The sequence below is a fragment of the Eutrema salsugineum genome, unplaced genomic scaffold (assembly GCF_000478725.1).
Source record: "Eutrema salsugineum unplaced genomic scaffold, Eutsalg1_0 scaffold_11, whole genome shotgun sequence".
In the NCBI taxonomy this organism is placed as follows: Eukaryota; Viridiplantae; Streptophyta; class Magnoliopsida; order Brassicales; family Brassicaceae; genus Eutrema; species Eutrema salsugineum.
This window is the reverse complement of record NW_006256901.1, coordinates 1066223-1083242: the sequence shown is the minus strand read 5'-3', so window position 1 is coordinate 1083242 and position 17020 is coordinate 1066223. Positions and strand designations below refer to the sequence as shown.

The 17020-nt window shown below is 37.5% G+C and overlaps 6 protein-coding genes across 7 annotated transcripts; 4 read left to right on the top strand and 2 right to left on the bottom strand.

Annotated features, from left to right (window-relative positions):
- Positions 1-400: 400 nt before the first annotated feature.
- On the bottom strand, positions 401-2798 carry LOC18026400. Of its 2 annotated transcripts, none has more exons than XM_024160851.1 (6): positions 2539-2798; positions 1645-2214; positions 1483-1568; positions 1077-1387; positions 906-974; positions 401-827 (listed from the first exon to the last, which is right to left on the bottom strand). In XM_024160851.1, the coding sequence occupies exons 1-6, from the start codon at positions 2687-2689 to the stop codon at positions 725-727; spliced, it is 1290 nt and encodes a 429-aa protein (XP_024016619.1). In that variant the 5' UTR covers positions 2690-2798; the 3' UTR covers positions 401-724. The 2 variants fall into 2 exon arrangements, with proteins under 2 accessions (XP_024016619.1, XP_006409216.1); XM_006409153.2 differs by having other exon boundaries at positions 401-825; positions 903-974; positions 2539-2796.
- Positions 2799-2991: 193 nt separating this feature from the next.
- On the top strand, positions 2992-3661 carry LOC18026401. The gene has a single exon (XM_006409151.2). It carries the CDS (start codon positions 3050-3052, stop codon positions 3557-3559), a length of 510 nt encoding a protein of 169 aa, XP_006409214.1. The 5' UTR covers positions 2992-3049; the 3' UTR covers positions 3560-3661.
- Positions 3633-5616, bottom strand: LOC18026399 (calpain-15). The gene is made up of 7 exons (XM_006409152.2): positions 5356-5616; positions 4588-4856; positions 4470-4500; positions 4294-4367; positions 4068-4195; positions 3895-3975; positions 3633-3781 (listed from the first exon to the last, which is right to left on the bottom strand). The coding sequence occupies exons 1-7, from the start codon at positions 5519-5521 to the stop codon at positions 3727-3729; spliced, it is 804 nt and encodes a 267-aa protein (XP_006409215.1). The 5' UTR covers positions 5522-5616; the 3' UTR covers positions 3633-3726.
- A 139-nt stretch (positions 5617-5755) lies between these two features.
- LOC18026398 (SEC1 family transport protein SLY1) lies at positions 5756-8187 on the top strand. Its single transcript, XM_006409150.2, has 2 exons — positions 5756-6044; positions 6255-8187. The coding sequence occupies exons 1-2, from the start codon at positions 6014-6016 to the stop codon at positions 8102-8104; spliced, it is 1881 nt and encodes a 626-aa protein (XP_006409213.1). The 5' UTR covers positions 5756-6013; the 3' UTR covers positions 8105-8187.
- Positions 8188-8617: 430 nt separating this feature from the next.
- LOC18026397 (TSA1-like protein) lies at positions 8618-10517 on the top strand. Its single transcript, XM_006409149.2, has 3 exons — positions 8618-8799; positions 9318-10128; positions 10218-10517. Exons 2-3 carry the CDS (start codon positions 9335-9337, stop codon positions 10390-10392), a joined length of 969 nt encoding a protein of 322 aa, XP_006409212.1. The 5' UTR covers positions 8618-8799; positions 9318-9334; the 3' UTR covers positions 10393-10517.
- A 529-nt stretch (positions 10518-11046) lies between these two features.
- LOC18026369 (transcription initiation factor TFIID subunit 14) lies at positions 11047-12598 on the top strand. The gene is made up of 6 exons (XM_006409146.2): positions 11047-11099; positions 11355-11443; positions 11523-11744; positions 11838-12025; positions 12103-12224; positions 12515-12598. The coding sequence occupies exons 1-6, from the start codon at positions 11067-11069 to the stop codon at positions 12581-12583; spliced, it is 723 nt and encodes a 240-aa protein (XP_006409209.1). The 5' UTR covers positions 11047-11066; the 3' UTR covers positions 12584-12598.
- The last annotated feature ends 4422 nt before the right edge of the window (positions 12599-17020 follow it).

Here is a 17020-nt window from a genome sequence, read left to right as displayed (position 1 = left end):
TCCGACCGATCACAAATTATGGTTTTATCGGACATGTTTAAATGACCCGTTTAAACACTTAACCCAATTCAAATAAAATTGATAAAACAATAATTTCTGATCAGTCGAAAAATTGAAAAAAATAATTGTATTTACTTTGAGTGAAACGATATTCACAAAAACATATATAGATGAAGAATGATTACTTGGTCAAATCAATTATCGATTACCACATATATATGCATGCATTGGTTAGAACGAAATTCTTTTGTCACATCAGTTGGAAAAATTGACAAGGAAGAAAAAGAAAAGCGAAACAAACCACAAAACAATTCACACTTAAACTACATATTTATCAAACAGTAATACTAATATACATTACACAATTTCAGAAACTAACAAATAAGGTCAAAAAATGAAAAATGAAAATAAATTGTTTGAATGGAGAAAAAAAACAGGACGTTCATATATAGTTTTTGAATGTGGAAAATTGGTTATAATTAAAGAACAAGCCATAAATTTCAGCTTAAGATCAAGTTGTACTATTTTAATTAACCTTAGGTTCTACTAGGACGTGGCTTGCCTCTTCTCTGGCTAGAGGACCACTCTCCAGAGTCATACTGTGGATTGCTTCTCACAGGATTATAGTAGCCTCTCGTGGCATAATTGTTGCCTGCTCCTCCTCTGCGTCCATGCCCTCTTATGTTATTTGATCCCGAGGACCTTGCAGCAGAATCAGAGCGATTCAGCTCCAATGGAAGTGGCTCGATCCCTTGCAAATCAGGTTCTGGAGTGAACCAAACCGGGCGTTTTGACTCATCCATTTTCCTAAACGTGATTGATATCCTGTTGAAGGAATAAAAAAAAACCTCAAATGAGAAAGAATTGATGTTTTTGTACTGCGGAAGAAACGGATATATAACCTTTTTGTGGGAACTGAAGGTACACAATGCTTAGCTACATCAGCTCCATTTCCATTTAACACCAGAACTGATCTGAAAAAAAATTCCCAAAAACCAATGTTTTGGTTTATACTTTACATTATTCGACAAGGAGTGGTGAAAAGTTTCGATATTGGAGATTCTCAAGTAACTTACCCCACAGGAAGCGGTATTGAGTATGAACCTGAGAATTCACCAGGACCTTCACTTTTCAGGTTTGAACCAAAGAGGATATCGCATTCACTGAGAAACGAGACGGTACAGAATGGACGGAGGAAGTCGTGGTTGTCGATGTGAGGAGGTATACAGTCACCTTCATCGTAGATGTTGACAATGCAGCTATCAGGCACACAAGTTGGAGGCAGCACATGCCAGTTAATCAACCTTCTAATGATCACTTTGAAAAGAGAAGGCAATGGATCCACTTCTTCGCGTTGAAGGATACCTGGTGGGTTTCCAGCTCTATCCTATTAATATATACAAGAAAGGCAATGACTCTTTCACTTCTTTTGTCAGAATGAGACAGATTGATGATAAAAGAACAGAGAATGGGTTTACTTACTATAGCGTAATTGTAACAACAGCCGAATTGAATAGTCACACGTCCTTTGCCTCTCATCCACTTTTGTGGAGCAGTATAAGTACGCGCTAACAGAGAAAGAACAAGACAAGATTCAGATTGAATATATAGGTCACAAAGAAGATAAGAGAAGCAAGAAGCTACCTTTAAGTTCTCCTTTTCTTCCCTTCTCTTGAAGTTGATACACTTGATCAACAATCCTTTTCTGCTCAACTGCGCTGAAAACACCGGTGTGCAACTCAAGCCCTTCAACTACGTTAACGATCTTTCCTTTAACTCTCTCCAAACAAATGAAGTCTTTCTTTCTCTTCACATTCCTCAGCCTGAGAGACTCTCTTTGGTCTCTTGATAGCTTAGGCTTCTCTGGAGTTTTCTTCACCGGACTCTCATCAAAACCTGTCCTACTCGATTCCCTCTCTTCTTCCTCCTCCTCCTCAAACTCATCTTCTTCCTGACTCATATCTGCCCAAGACATCCTAGGGCTTGCCGTTTCAGCAGCAGCTGGTCGAGATGGCGTTGCACTACCAAGAACTTCAGATAAGGATCCAAATGCAATTCCACTCTCTTTCCAACTACCTAATGAATGATTATCACAGTCTCCGATAATTTTCAAATCTCTAGTAGACTTGCCTTCATGGTCATCATCCACATTGTTACTTGTTCCTTCTAATCCCAAACCAGCTTTACCATCTCCATCAATGTTACTACAATGCTCTACACAAGGAAACACGATTCCTCATAAGCAACTAACAAATAACCCTAAAGCCGATAACTTTAACTCACCAATTTTAGAAACATTATTGAATGTAAACAGTAAAATTCTAACAACAAAGAAACGCTACTCTCTCGAATCCTATTTGTTACCAATTATTAAACCCTAATGTTCAATTTCGATTTCTTCAGAGCATAGCTACCTTAATAAATAACAGAACATCAATTAAAGAAATAAAACAATTACGGGAACAGAGAATATCTCTGTTTCCTACAAAGAAATTTCAATTTCCCGAGAAACCCGAAGTTTTCCCGCTTAATCCTTACCTGGGTCAAGCGAGCTGATTCGTTCGGAGAGAGCGTTGACGCAGTCTTTGCAGAGATCTCTAGACAAGAAAGAAAGCCATGTCGTCAAAAACTCCGAAGCGATCTTGAGATCCGACGGCTCGAATTGCCGGAGAAAGGGGTCGTGTTCCATTGTGTCCGCTCGATTTCCGATCTCACAATCAAATCTTGTTCTAGTACGAACAATTTGAAATCTTGTTCTTTTGTCAGTGAGATTCTGTGATTGTATACAGCTTTAAGGCACACATGTAATTCAAGAAAGTAAAAAGGGATAGAGTCGGTATTAACGAGCCGCCGAGGCAAGTATATGGGCCAATATTTTTGACAACGGGTTATGGGCCATCAACTTTTAAAAAGCCCATTAATTTCGGGTTGGTACGTGGCGAGAAATAAGTGGGTAAATGGAGAAGTAGCTTAACGGTTGAAGATAAAGGGAAGAGCTTATCTTCCAGAATTGTTCTTCGTAGAGCTCCAAAGTCTTAAACAACAAAAAATGAAAATTCTTCACCTTTCAGCTCTCAATTCAGCTAAACCAACAATTATCAATCTAGAGCAACAATCTTACGGTGCAATCACACAAACCCAGATCGTGTTGCATCGTAACAAGAGACAATCTTTCTCGATAAACTGCTCAAACAGTGGCAACAACAATGGCGGTGGCGATGGGAAGATTTCTCAGCCGTTGGATGGAGTGGAGATAAGATTCAAAAGAGGATCTAGAAAGAAAATGAGAGAAGAAGGTTCAGGAGAAGGAGGAAGAGGGCAAACCGGGAAAAAAGCAGAGACTATTCAAAAGCCATGGGAAGAGATGACACTGAATGAGAAAGCATTGGAGCTTTATGTAGGAGAAAAAGGTTTGTTGTTTTGGCTGAACAAATTGGCTTACGCTTCCATCTACATTGTGATTGGAGGTTGGATTCTTTTCCGGTTTGTTGGACCGGCTTTGAATCTTTATCAGCTTGACACACCGCCTCTTGATCCTAAAAACATCTTGAAGGGTTAAAAAGCTTTTCTGTTCCAAACATTATGAGTTTGTATTGAAGTTAGTTTCGACTAATGTGTAGCCAAATCGGAAAAGTTAAAGAAAAAATCCAAGTTTTAATGACCTGTTTTATAGATACAGTACATGTGTTATGAGTTATGACACTAAAGAATACTCTTCCAGATACTTCAAGATTGTGCTGGAGTTGTGTCTTGCTCAAGGATATCTCGTTTAGTCTTGCACCTGACATTAAAAAGAAAACAAATTTTGTCTTTGACTTTTGTTTACCTTAACTCAATGCAAAGAACCAGAAGAGATTTCATCATTCACTGATAAAAGACTTAGCAGAAACCCACCTATTGCACTCTGATCGTGATGCATAATTGTGATTCTTGCAACTTGTGCACATCCAGTCTCCATCACGCCAATGTTTTGCTCTACGTATTCAGCAAAAATAAAGAATTGGGGAGTACGGTTGCAAAAGTTCTAGACTTTAGAAAATAATAAAGACTAGAGATCATTGTCGTACCCTTTTCCAAGTAACGTAGGTGTTAAATGTTGCTGTAGAAACGGGAGAGGAAGTTGCCAATTTGGGATCCGGCCTGGGCTTATACCAGGAAAAGATGCATATAACGCTGATTGTGGCTGCATGCTTGTCTTCACAAAGAGGCAGAAGGAAACATAGCTAAGATTATGGAACAAGAATATTTCTTGAAAGTGCTAATCAAATTCTGCGCTCCACAGCTAATCCTTACATATCCTTGATTCAGTCTTTTGGTATCCCATTCTTGAGCCAAAACTTCTGATGCTAATCTCTTTGTTCTAAGAGCTGCAACCCAAATGAAAACTTGTTAGAATCAATATCAGGGACAACCTTGTTATACAAAATTGCACAGCATTGACATGTGTTCAGATTAGACAGAAACCGTACCTAGTGGAGCTGTTTCATTGCACTTTTTGCACTGCAGAAACATACGAAAGAGAAATGCGTAAACGACAAGCCGGAAACTTGCAAGTCGGTTCCCTAAACCCTGAAGCCACTAGCTCACCTGTATACGAGAGGAATAGTTGTGAAACCCACATCTGCAAATCCAGTCACCGCTCCTCCATTCTTTAAGAACCGAAGCTTGATTTGCAGGGTTAGAGAATGAAAGTAAAGAACCAGGTTGATCGACTGGCTCAGGTCCACGGGGGAAGTAACTGAGATGAGTCTGAAGAGAAGCTCCAGGGATAGCAAGTGCTGACAATGCTGCTACTTCCTTAGGTTGTCCACACTTTTTGCACTTTTCTCGTGATGCATAATTGTTGTTAGTGCAACCTATTGCCACACCACACACCACACCACACCACACCACACCACACACCCAAACGCAAAACGCAGCACGAAGAAGATACGCACGCACGCACGCACACCACACCCACCAGCAATTTCCATATACCACATAACACATAGAATACACAAAACCAGCTCAACCTAGTTATATGTAAAGGCCTATTCCACAACTCTAATCTAAGGTATCATCCAATGGAAAGAGAACTTGTTAAGGATTTGAACACAGAACTCACGATTCAGTAACATTCTACTTTTGCTTCAAATTCACTAGATAGACTTTTTAAAAACATCATAATCTGAGAAGCTAATACCCAATAAGTTTGAAATTTATCAGGGAATAACAGTTGTATGTATTGATCGAGCTGAGAAAAATGATATAGAGATAAGGAAGCTTGATTCTAATCAGCGGAATTCTTCAACGAATATGCGCTATCAAAGAATTGAATTGAGTCAACAGAAGAAGAAGATGAAGAAGAGAACGAACCAGTGCAGATCCAATCTCCGATACGAGGAAGCCACTTAGAGTTTGGAGAGGTATTGTTATCCATGAAAAGACGAGGCTGCTTGCATCTGTTGCAGAATGATCTAAACGCGTAATTTCTGTTACTGCAACCTAAACATTCCCAATCTCCTTCTCTTCCATCTCCCATTTCTTTCGTTATCTTCTTCTTCTGCTTCTGCTCCCGGAGACTCCAGACCCCGGCGACGAATCTCCGGGTTTCACTTTTCGTGCAGGGAGGAGGGAGAAGAAGAAACTCGGAAGAAAGCTGAATATGAATGGGCCAACTTTATTGTAAAATTGATTCGGCCCATTAGGCCCATTTATTTGTTCGGAGAAATATTGATTCCTTTACATCGGAATCTTCTTTCGTCGTTCTCCTCTCCAATTTCCACAGGTGATTATCGTTACATACATCTTCATCACTCATCAGTTTCGGGGTTTTTGAAGTTTCTCTAGATCGATTTGGGATTTAGATCTTGAATGTTTACTGCTTTCGTTGTTTATCTGAATTTCTCTGCACCCATTTCCTGGAATCACCTAATCTCGATCTGAGTTTTGCAAAGGGAGATAAGACGATACAGTGAGGATTCGCTGAGAATTCACAAGTTTTCCTCTGATCCACCTGATTTTTAAGCCTTCCATGGCTCTCAATCTTCGCCAGAAACAGACTGGTAATTCTCTATCTGTAATTCTATGTGTTTGTGAGCGAGTGATCTCAGATTCTGCGATGATTCGTCTCTCTGTTGCTCGATCTATTGATATTGTCTCGTCACTGTAGAAAGATAGGCTGGATTTTCGTGTTTAGGAATCTGGAAATGAAGAGAATTGTGGTTTCTTTTGAATAGATGGTTAATGTTGGATCTTTGATCGCTCGTTTGCAGAATGTATAATTCGGATGCTGAATCTGAACCAACCTTTGAATCAAAGTGGAACAGCAAACGAGGACGTTTATAAGATCTTGATCTACGACAAGTTCTGTCAAAACATTCTGTCTCCATTGATCCATGTCAAGGATCTGAGAAAACATGGAGTTACACTCTACTTTCTCCTTGACAAAGATCGGAAACCAGTCCAAGATGTTCCCGCTGTGTACTTTGTTCAACCCACTCAATCCAACATCCAGAGGATCATAGCTGATGCTTCTAATTTTCTCTACGACACATTTCATCTGAATTTCTCGTCTTCAATCCCTCGCAAGCTTCTCGAAGACCTCGCTTCCGAGACTCTCAAGCGTAGTTCCGTTGAGAAAGTCTCAAAGGTGCATGATCAGTATCTGGAGTTTGTGACTCTGGAAGATAACCTGTTCTCTCTGGCTCAGCAATCTACTTACGTTCAGCTGAATGATCCATCAGCAGGGGATAAAGAGATCGAAGAGATAATCGAAAAAGTGGCTAGTGGTTTGTTCTGTGTCTTGGCAACGCTCGGTGTAGTCCCTGTTATCAGATGCCCTCGTGGTGGACCTGCAGAGATGGTTGCGTCTTTGTTGGATCAGAAACTTAGAGATCATCTTTTGTCCAAGAACAATCTGTTCACTGAAGGCGGCGGTTTCATGAGCTCGTTTCAGCGTCCGCTACTGTGCATCTTCGACAGGAACTTCGAGCTCTCGGTTGGGATTCAGCATGATTTCAGATACCGTCCTCTTGTTCACGACGTTCTTGGCTTAAAGCTCAACAGACTGAACGTGCAAGGAGAAAAAGGAGGAATGAATTTGTTTGAGCTGGACAGTTTTGACCCGTTCTGGTCAGCAAACAGCTCTCTTGAGTTTCCAGAAGTCGCTGTTGAGATCGAAACGCAGTTGAACAAGTACAAGAGAGACGTCGAGGAGGTTAACAAGAGAACCGGTGGTGGAAACGGTGGTGCTGAGTTTGACGGGACGGATCTCATTGGTAACACAAAACATCTCATGAACGCTGTGAACTCGCTTCCGGAGTTAACCGAGAGAAAGAAAGTGATTGACAAACACACCAACATTGCAACCGCGCTTTTAGGACAGATCAAGGAGAGATCCATCGACGCTTACACGAAGAAAGAAAGCGACATGATGATGAGAGGTGGAATCGACAGAGCAGAGCTTATGGCTGCTTTAAAAGGGAAAGGTACAAAGATGGACAAGCTCAGGTTTGCAATCATGTACTTGATCTCCACGGAAACAATAAACCAATCCGAAGTCGAATCCGTGGAGGCAGCACTAAACGAAGCTGAGGCAGACACAAGCGCGTTTCAGTACGTGAAGAAGATCAAATCATTGAACGTCTCTCTTGCAGCTTCAGCAAATTCAGCAAGCAGAAGCAACATTGTAGATTGGGCAGAGAAGCTTTACGGACAATCTATAAGCGCGGTCACGGCAGGAGTCAAGAATCTGTTGTCTAGTGATCAGCAATTGGCGGTGACTCGAACCGTTGAAGCTTTAACGGAAGGAAAACCGAACCCAGAGTTCGATTCTTACCTCTTGCTTGACCCGAGAGCTCCAAAGTCTAGCTCAGGTGGTGGTGGTGGGAGCCATGTGAAGGGACCGTTTAGAGAAGCAATGGTGTTCATGATCGGAGGAGGAAACTATGTTGAGTATGGGAGTTTGCAGGAGCTGACTCAGAGACAGTTAACGGTTAAGAACGTTATTTATGGAGCCACTGAGATTCTTACCGGAAGTGAGTTGGTGGAGCAGCTTGGTGTTTTGGGTAAGAAAATGGGTTTGGGTGGTCCGGTCGCTTCGTCTTCATCGTCTGATCACTGAGCTCGACACTTTTTCTCTTTCTTTGTTAAATCTCTTCCATGCTTTTATTTTTTACTACTGATATAAATCCGAATTTTTAGATTCAATTTGAAATTCGCACCAAAAAAAAAGAAGTAGAGATTCAGTGTGGGTTATTCGATTTTCGGGTTTTGTTTTGAAAAACTTGCTACCTAATTATATTCGATGTAGTAGTAATAATTTTATTCAATTATTTACGTAATTTTACAAAGGATATAATGTTTTATGAAGATAAACGAATAAAAGGGGACAAAGAATTACCCCTTATCCGATAATAACTTGTTTTTCATTTTTGGTCTCAAATATAACACTAAGAAAGTTTTTTAATCAATTTAAGATGAATTAATACTTTTAAAGAAAAAAATCCATCTATGATATTTTTGCGTATGAATAAAAAAATTATATAGAAAAAAAGGGAAAACAAACAAAAAGCAAAAAATCAAAAGAAAATAAATCAAAAGGAGAAAAAAATTAAAAGTAGAGAGGAGCAACAAAAGCAAAGCAGCTGGTCCTTTCCCATTGCCCTGTAAATTGTCTTCGTCTCCTACCTTCCATCTCACCCGCTCTCTTCGGAAAACCCCCGACCAAAGATTAATCAAAGAAGCTTTTTCCCTCTAATTCGTTCCCTCGAATCCAATCAAGCCGGAGCAAATCTCCAAGCTTTATGATCTCCAATTGTGAGGATCCTTTTTCTATATTTTTTTTTTGTATGATTATTTCAAACTCATTGAAGATTTTCCCGATCGATTTCGAATTTCTATCAGATTGAGTCGATTAATCATTGTTCATACGGTCTCTCGTCAGAAAAATTATCACTTCTCGTTTATTTTACCTTTGTTTCGTTCTGTTTATCATTACCGTTTCAATAGCTTCAGATGATAATTCAACTGATTAAAAAAAAAAAAAGACACGGTTCTCTTTTAGTGCCTTTTTGTTTGACCAGCCAATCAGAATCACTGATTGTTGTCTTGATCCTCGTTTTTGTTGATAAGCCTCTAAGTTCAATTATCCTTGTCTGAAATGTCCCTTAGATTTCTTTGTTTCAAACTCAAAGGAAGCTAATTTCGGCTAATGATCAGGTCTAGTAGAGAGTTAACATGTCTTTTACAGGAACATAGTAGCTAGATCTGTTATTAACTTAGGTTGTTTTTGGTTTTGATTCTAAGCTGTTTTTTTTTTTTGATTATTATTGAAGTTTGAAGAGGGCTGGGGATGGCTTGTAAAGAAGATACTAATTCATCTGCACAAGAGTCATTAACCAAGGAAGAGAGTGAATTGGAATCTCATCGGTTTCAGGTAGATAGTTTAGAAGCTGAGCTTTTGAATGTCAAGGCTTACCTTGAGTTTGGTTCAGAAGAAGATGCCAGGAAGGAGTTAGTGGATCTTTCGGGTAGGGTGAGAGAAACTGCAACTATTTTGCGCTATTTGAGATCAAAAGCTAGAATCTTGGCCATTCCTAGTCTAGCTCATGTGGAACAGATGGGACTGAAAGGATTAGACCTTGTTGAGAAAGATGGTGATTCATCATCTTCTGAAGATGCAGCTAGAAGGCACCGGGATGGTTCCTCTGGTGTAGAGGATGGAGCGTATACTAGTGAGATGCTCCAGTCCATAGAGATGGTTACTGATGTGTTGGAATCTCTCGTTAGGAGAGTTACAGCAGCAGAATCTGAGACGGCTGTTCAAAAGGAGATGGTGCTTTTGGGAGAGGAAGAGCTTAGTAGGAAGACAGTCCAGATCGAGAATCTGTCGTCCAAGTTACAAGAGATGGAGCGGTTTGCTCACGGGACTAATAGTGTCCTGAACGAGATGCGGGAGAGGATTGAGGAGCTTGTTGAAGAGACGATGAGACAGAGGGAAAAAGCTGTTGAGAATGAAGAGGAGCTTTGTCGTGTGAAGAGAGAGTTCGAGTCTCTTAAAAGCTATGTCAGTACTTTTACCAATGTCAGAGAAACGCTTCTTTCGTCTGAGAGACAATTCAAAACCATCGAAGAGCTCTTTGAACGGTAAGTCTCATAATCTTCTTTATGAAAACCGAAAGTGTACAATCTTCTCATTATCTTCTTTAATGTGTTTTTGTTAATGGTGAAAGCAGGTTGGTGACAAAGACGACGCAATTAGAGGGAGAGAAGGCGCAGAAAGAGGTTGAAGTTCAGAAACTGATGGAGGAGAATGTGAAATTGACGGCACTTCTTGACAAGAAAGAGGCTCAGCTTCTAGCTTTGAATGAACAATGCAAAGTTATGGCTTTAAGTGCATCAAACATCTGAAATTTGCTTCTATTTTTGTTTTTGTTTTTGTTTTGGCTCATCTCTTGTTGGTGTCATCTTTCTCATCGTGAGACAATGTTTTCACAGACATTTATATCACCATTATGACTTTCAAGCTTTCACCATCTTTATAAGTCAATTTTAGATACTGTAACAAAAATTCTGTTATGAAATATGGATTTCAAGCAACTAGAATTAATTAAAGGAACACACGAATGAATCACGTATAGAGTTTTTAAAATGTATTGTATGAAAGTAAAACAAGAAATCATATGAACAAAAAAAAAAAAAAAAAAACAGAGTTATTGTAGACAATATGGAGTCAAATTTTATATTGGTTCGGGTTCGGTTTGGCTTCGGACCAAAAATAATTCGAATTCCGGTTACGTTCATTTGGTTTGGTAAACTTTGGGTTCGGTTCAAATTTGACGCGGGCTTCGATATTAAAATTTCGATTTCGTTTCGGTTGTTTGTATAATTCGGTTTAAAACGATTTGGTTCGAGAATTTCGGTTCGGCTGGGTAACAAATGAAATTTTGCCTTGTTACACTTTATATTTTATCAATTGAATATTTTTTCGACCTAAGCCCAAATTGTTTTCCCTCCTCCGCGAAAATTCGATAAAAAGGAAAAAAGTTGACTGCTTTCGACGCCGAAATTAGGCATTTTTCAGAATGAACAGACCAATTGATGATCGCGAAGATAAGGTATTATGTCGTTCGATAAACCCTAAAACGCCACTGTGGATTCTTCCTCCGACGAAGGATTTTAGGTTTTTTGCTTTCTATTTCTTGGTATATGCTCGTGTTTCTGGGAACAAAAGTTGTCCTTTTGCATGAAACAATGAAATCAGCCATTTTTATTTTGTTGAGACTGGTTTTTGTTTATCGTAGAACTCGAAATGTTTAGTTAGTATTTGATTTGGGTGATATCAAGTTTTGATTTTACTGTGATTTTTGTAGAATTGGAGAAGAAGGGTCAAAGATGTTGAAGTTTCTGTTCCTATTGTGTGTGGATCGATTGCTTTTTTCCGTGGAAAGAGAGCTCAAGAGTGAGTGCCTTTTTTATCTCTTTTTCTTTGTAAGTTATGGTTATGTTGCAATCTTTTGAAATTTCTTTGATTTCTATAGATATCGAACACATAACTGGACTGTCTATGTACGTGGAGCTACGAATGAGGATCTTGGTGTGGTTATAAAGAAAGTCATCTTCCATTTGCATCCAAGTTTCAAGAACCCTATTAGAGTGGTTGATTCACCTCCTTTTACACTCTCTGAGTGTGGTTGGGGAGAGTTCAAAATCGATATCACCATCTTCCTCCATACAGATGTCTGTGAAAAGAAGTTGGACCTGTGAGTGCAAGCTTTTGTGATTGTGACTTTCAGTGGATTAAGTTTTTGGTCTATATAGATATATCTCTTAGGATGTATTGAACTTCCTTCCAGGTCTCACATGTTAAAGTTGAACCCTGAGATTTACAGTGGTCCTCAGAATCCAAACGTACCTGTTGTCGCTGAGTTTTACAATGAAATTGTCTTCCCTAGCCCTTTTGAGAGTTTCCTTGCTCGTGCGCATAATCACCCGGCTGTTCACATCTCCAAGCTCCCTGATGGATTCAACTTGCCTCCTCCAGGTGCATTCTTGTTCTGGTGTCTAGTGAAGCAATCGTTATTGCTGAGGCGTGATGGTTATCGCACTGTAATGTTGCAGGACTCGCTGAAACTTTTTATGAGATGAGAAAAGGAGACACCAAGAATCATCCGCTTAGCCAATGGTTTTTGAAGTTTTCTGAAGCAGATGAGCTTTTAAAACTCACTGCAGTTCGCCACAAGGTCTCTGCAGCACAACTTTACCTTTTCATTATTTCATATATTCAGTTTGGCCTGACTTGTTGAGTAGCCCACAGTAGTTTTAACGTGAATTTCTTAGACTATACAGCCACAATTTCCTCTTGCTCAAACTTAAATAGTAGTTAAGACTCTAGAGTGTGTTAAACTTAGCTTTGGATGATACAGCCACCATTTTTTGGGCGTATTCTTGTTTGGCTTTGTCTTGATTTTCTAGGGTATGGTTATGTTATTCTAGAGATGCATATTATCTGACTGTATTTACTATGCAATAGGTACAAGCTGATATCGCTGAGCTAAAAAGACAGTTGATCGTGGTAGATGGACAACCTGAAGAACTTTAGTCTTCCTCTGGCAACGAATGTTAACAACAGAGAGAAGTATGGTAGGAAATTTTGTGTGATACGCTTCGTAGTTCGTATATGTAAATGGGTGCAAAAACCAGAGATATCTTAATATCTGGACACCTTTCCTAACGGGTAGAACATGTAAAGAAAAGACCATTTATGGTCAATATGGTTGTATGAGACAAAGTACAAATGCATATGCTTTAACTCATCTTCTTTACGTCTCCCTCAAATCTTTTCTTGTCATACATTGCGTGCAAGCTTTTTGTTACCAGGTTCTCTCAGACATAAACCTCACAGGTTTGTGAATGTGCATAAACACAACTTAAACTGAAACTTCTTGAACAGTGTGGAAACTGGAAAGCTGCAGGGTCTAAATGGTTTGTTTGGATACATGATGTTGCCTAAGTATTCTAAAGGTAAAAGCTCTGTATCTTTCATGCCTTGTTTTGCATAGCAGAGGAGGCAATGGAAGAAGCTAACGAGTAGGATGGCTTCAAAACCGGTATTTTTCCTTCTCTTCTATATGTAAGTCATCTTCTTATCGTCTATTGTCATTTTCATTCAATAGAACATGTGGGGATGCGTCGATTTTAGGCGTTTGCATATTTGTTTAGTTTCTTTTCTCTCTCTATGTTAGAAGAAGCACACATACACTTCTCATGGGTAGGGTCATGTGACAATGACATGTATCAGGCTCTTGTTTAGTGAAAATTCAAAATAATCACATGTGAATTTGGAAACCGAAAGAGGGGGAGAGAGAGAGAGAGAGACAAAGATGTCGAAATCATTGTTGCTCTTTGTGGCCATAGAACATGGGGAAGTAACTTCCCCACTTTAGGTTATCCAAAGAAATCAAAATCAAATTGGTGGCTCAAAGTTGATGGTGAGGAATATATGTCTGCTTATGTATTATGACACTCTTTGCTTAGTTGGTGTTGCTGGTGGTGTTTTAGGTTTTTTGATAGTACCCACATGGGTGAGTCTTTTGATTTCAAGACAATGGACCCTTCACACTTATGCCTCTTTTTTATTTCTCTTGGCTCTTACTCTTTTCTCAGACCTTGTCTTCTTCTTGTTTTTTTATTTATTTAGTTTTGTTCTTTTGCCAAACCTTTTCTTTTGTTCATGTTTGCAGAATTACATGTTGAACATCAAATGTGTGACTTTTCCCCCCCCGTTTTTTGGTGGTGTATGAGTTTCCTAGATCGTGTTTTGTTGCCGAAATTTAAACTAATTTTATAGCACATGTTACTGTCAAGTTGAAATTTGGATAAGATAATACTGTTCAAACATATGTTCAATGAAAATTGATAAATGTCATTGACCAGTGACACAATAATGAGACTACATCATTTTTCTATGCATTTTGTTTCTAAGAAGTAAACTACACCATTTTTCTTTACTTATATTTTATATTCAAATGTTAAATTTCATGGATTTCCAATTTGAAAGCATATGCTATGAAAAAAATAGCTCATATTGAACATATCTCTATTTTATTTCGGGTGAAAGGATTATCTTTTACACCATTTATTTCGATAACATATTCTATATTTGAATTTAAGTTGCCTAACCAATTTCGAGTTAAATTGATTTTGGTTTGAATTGGTTAATATGTGTTCGGAATCTAATATTATGTTAAATGATGTCTCGTATTAACAATAGATCTTATCTAAGATCTGATGTGAGAATCCAAACTATAAGGTTTTTTTTTTTTTAAGAATGTAAAATTTATTCATCCACAAAATGTTTTTAGATCAAGTGTTGACCGATTAAAATCAAAATCATGTGATAAGTTTTCTGTACTAAACTAGTAAATGAAAATTGTTATGATATGATGAATCATTGAGGTGAGAAAAAGACAATTAGAAGATTATCTTAAACAGAAGAAAGTGTTGGGGCTTTCGGTTGATGTCAAGGAAGAATGAATTGATAATGTCTCCGAGTTCTAACCACAACAAGTGCCCCAATTATAGTCAGCCAAGTGCCATTGTTCCACCATCATCTCACTGTCCCACCCTTTGATCCTACACCACTAATCCTTTTGACTTATTATTATTTATTTTTTCGTTTTCCTTTGTAGATTTTTATCTACTTTCTATTTTGTTTTGTACAATTGTGTACTTAATAATACCTGACTAAAAGTGATTTATTTGCTATTGCTCTTTGATTCAGATAAGCTAAAGGTGAGAAATCTGGCTAGTTACTAAACCATATTTCTATCAACAACATCATGAAACGATGAAAAATGTATAGATAGATAGTGTATACTTATCTTTTGTTTTATTAGTTATATTTTAAGACGTTCATCCATACATCCGTTGTTGAAAACTAAGATTTTATATGCTTAATGATCATGATCACATAAAAAAAAATAAAGAAAAGAGAGAGAGAGAATAAGTTGATTTCGGTTAAAAAAAATGATTAAGGACGGCGAAGAAGTACGTAAACATAAGATAGAGACTCCGAGGATAGATTCGTAATAAAACAAAAGATTAGGTTCAAGCCTAAAGCATTGTTCTAATGCTCACATGGAGACATAAATCCCTTATGCTTACCGAGTTACCATTTAGCTTGATCTTAGGTATGTATTATACCTTCACAAAAAAAAAACAAAATCTTAGTTATGTATTATTATATATTTATATGTAAGTTCAAAACAAAACTAAAATCGATTAACTAACTGATTGCCATCTCAAGAGTATTCAGAGAAAAATGCCTATGAAATTCCCTTTTTTGATATAAACCCAAAAGTAACCATCATAAATCCATTGATATTAATATATAAAATATTATTTGGGTAATTAAGTGATATTTTTAAGTCAAACAGTTGTTGTTCAGTAGTTTATTCATATGTACATAAGTAACAAAAATCAATTTACTGGAAGCTTTTGTTGGCCATATTTTCAGAATTTAAAATGGTAACCTTAACGATTATATTTTTGTCGTAGATCTAGAAGACATAGTTAGAAAAAAGACAATATGTTCCCTCTTTATCTTTTTATTGAGAGAAATGGGCGTTTATGCATATGTTTGAATAATGTCTAGTTATAGCAAAATAACTTCAAAAGTTTTGCTGCAAAATACACGTGTGTACAGTGTACGTATGCAAAATAAAAGGCAAGGGACGTTTTACGATATCTTTTGTGTCGAGTCCTTATATATGTATATCCGCAAGTACGTACTTTTGTTACAAATCTCAAAACTCTTTTATTTTGCATGTCCGTAATTATGTATATACATATATACATGCAGTATATAAAGATATATATAACAGGCCATGGTCTCATTTATGTGATATATAAGATATTAGAGGTAAGAGAAAGGAAACGGACTTTTGTTTGTAAAATTGTGTCTAAGTATGTAAAGGCAAAACGGAGACATTGTAGGGCAATGTTATAGTCCCTACCCAATTTTATTTTGAATACATTCTCTTTCACAATTTTAAATGCCTCTCTCTAATCCTTGTTGGCTCTGTCCTCAATGTTTATTTGCCCTTGCCTCCTACATCCCACATGATTTTGCTTTCACAAGAACAAAGAAATCTAGATGTCCTAATTTGAATCCAAACAGGGAACTTTGGCTTTATATGAGATAAAAAATAGGCTATATATCATCGGATTTTCTTAGGTTCAAAGATCCAGATTTACTGAATAAATTTGATTGGTTTCCTTTAATATATATGGCATATGTACAGAAAACCTATTAATAATTTATTTTGATCAGCTAGTTAGGAGATGTTAGGAATTAGGATTCCATATCGCATGTTGGGATACTTACACCAATATGCAAGACAGATGGGACAATTACTAACTATAAATTAGTTTCGAAATAAAAACTCATAATTCTTCATATGACCAGAGCGAACCAGAACCCCAAATTATCCGAAAGAAGTGAGATTTTATCTAAAATAGAAAAGCCAAGAACTAGATCTCAAACGAGTTTGTTAGATTATCAAATCAAAATCCGACCAAAATTTTTCAGAATTTTGTATCAGCCAGTTTAAAGGCCTAGTGAAACTTGAAGTCGAATCCGTGTATTTGCTTTGCAATGTCACCATGTAATCTATAAATGTTTACCAAAAAATATTATTGTTACGAGTGTTTCCGTTATTTATTATCTCAATTCAAATGACTGCATGTGTTGATTATTATTGCTCGTTTTGTGTAAGACAATATGTACGTAAAATCTTTTTTTACGTCTAGTTTATACATTAATCTAGGCACTAATTTTAGCAACGTCAAAGACTCAAAATAATCAACCTAATTATGATCTGTAATTGAATAAATTAACAAAGTTAGAAAAGTATAGTCTTGTGCATCTACTCTAATACATATCTATTAATAAATGTAAATCTTTCAACATACATTTAAGAATACATACAATATAGTCACTATTTGGTCAACGTCATAGCTCATAAGTTATCAAAAT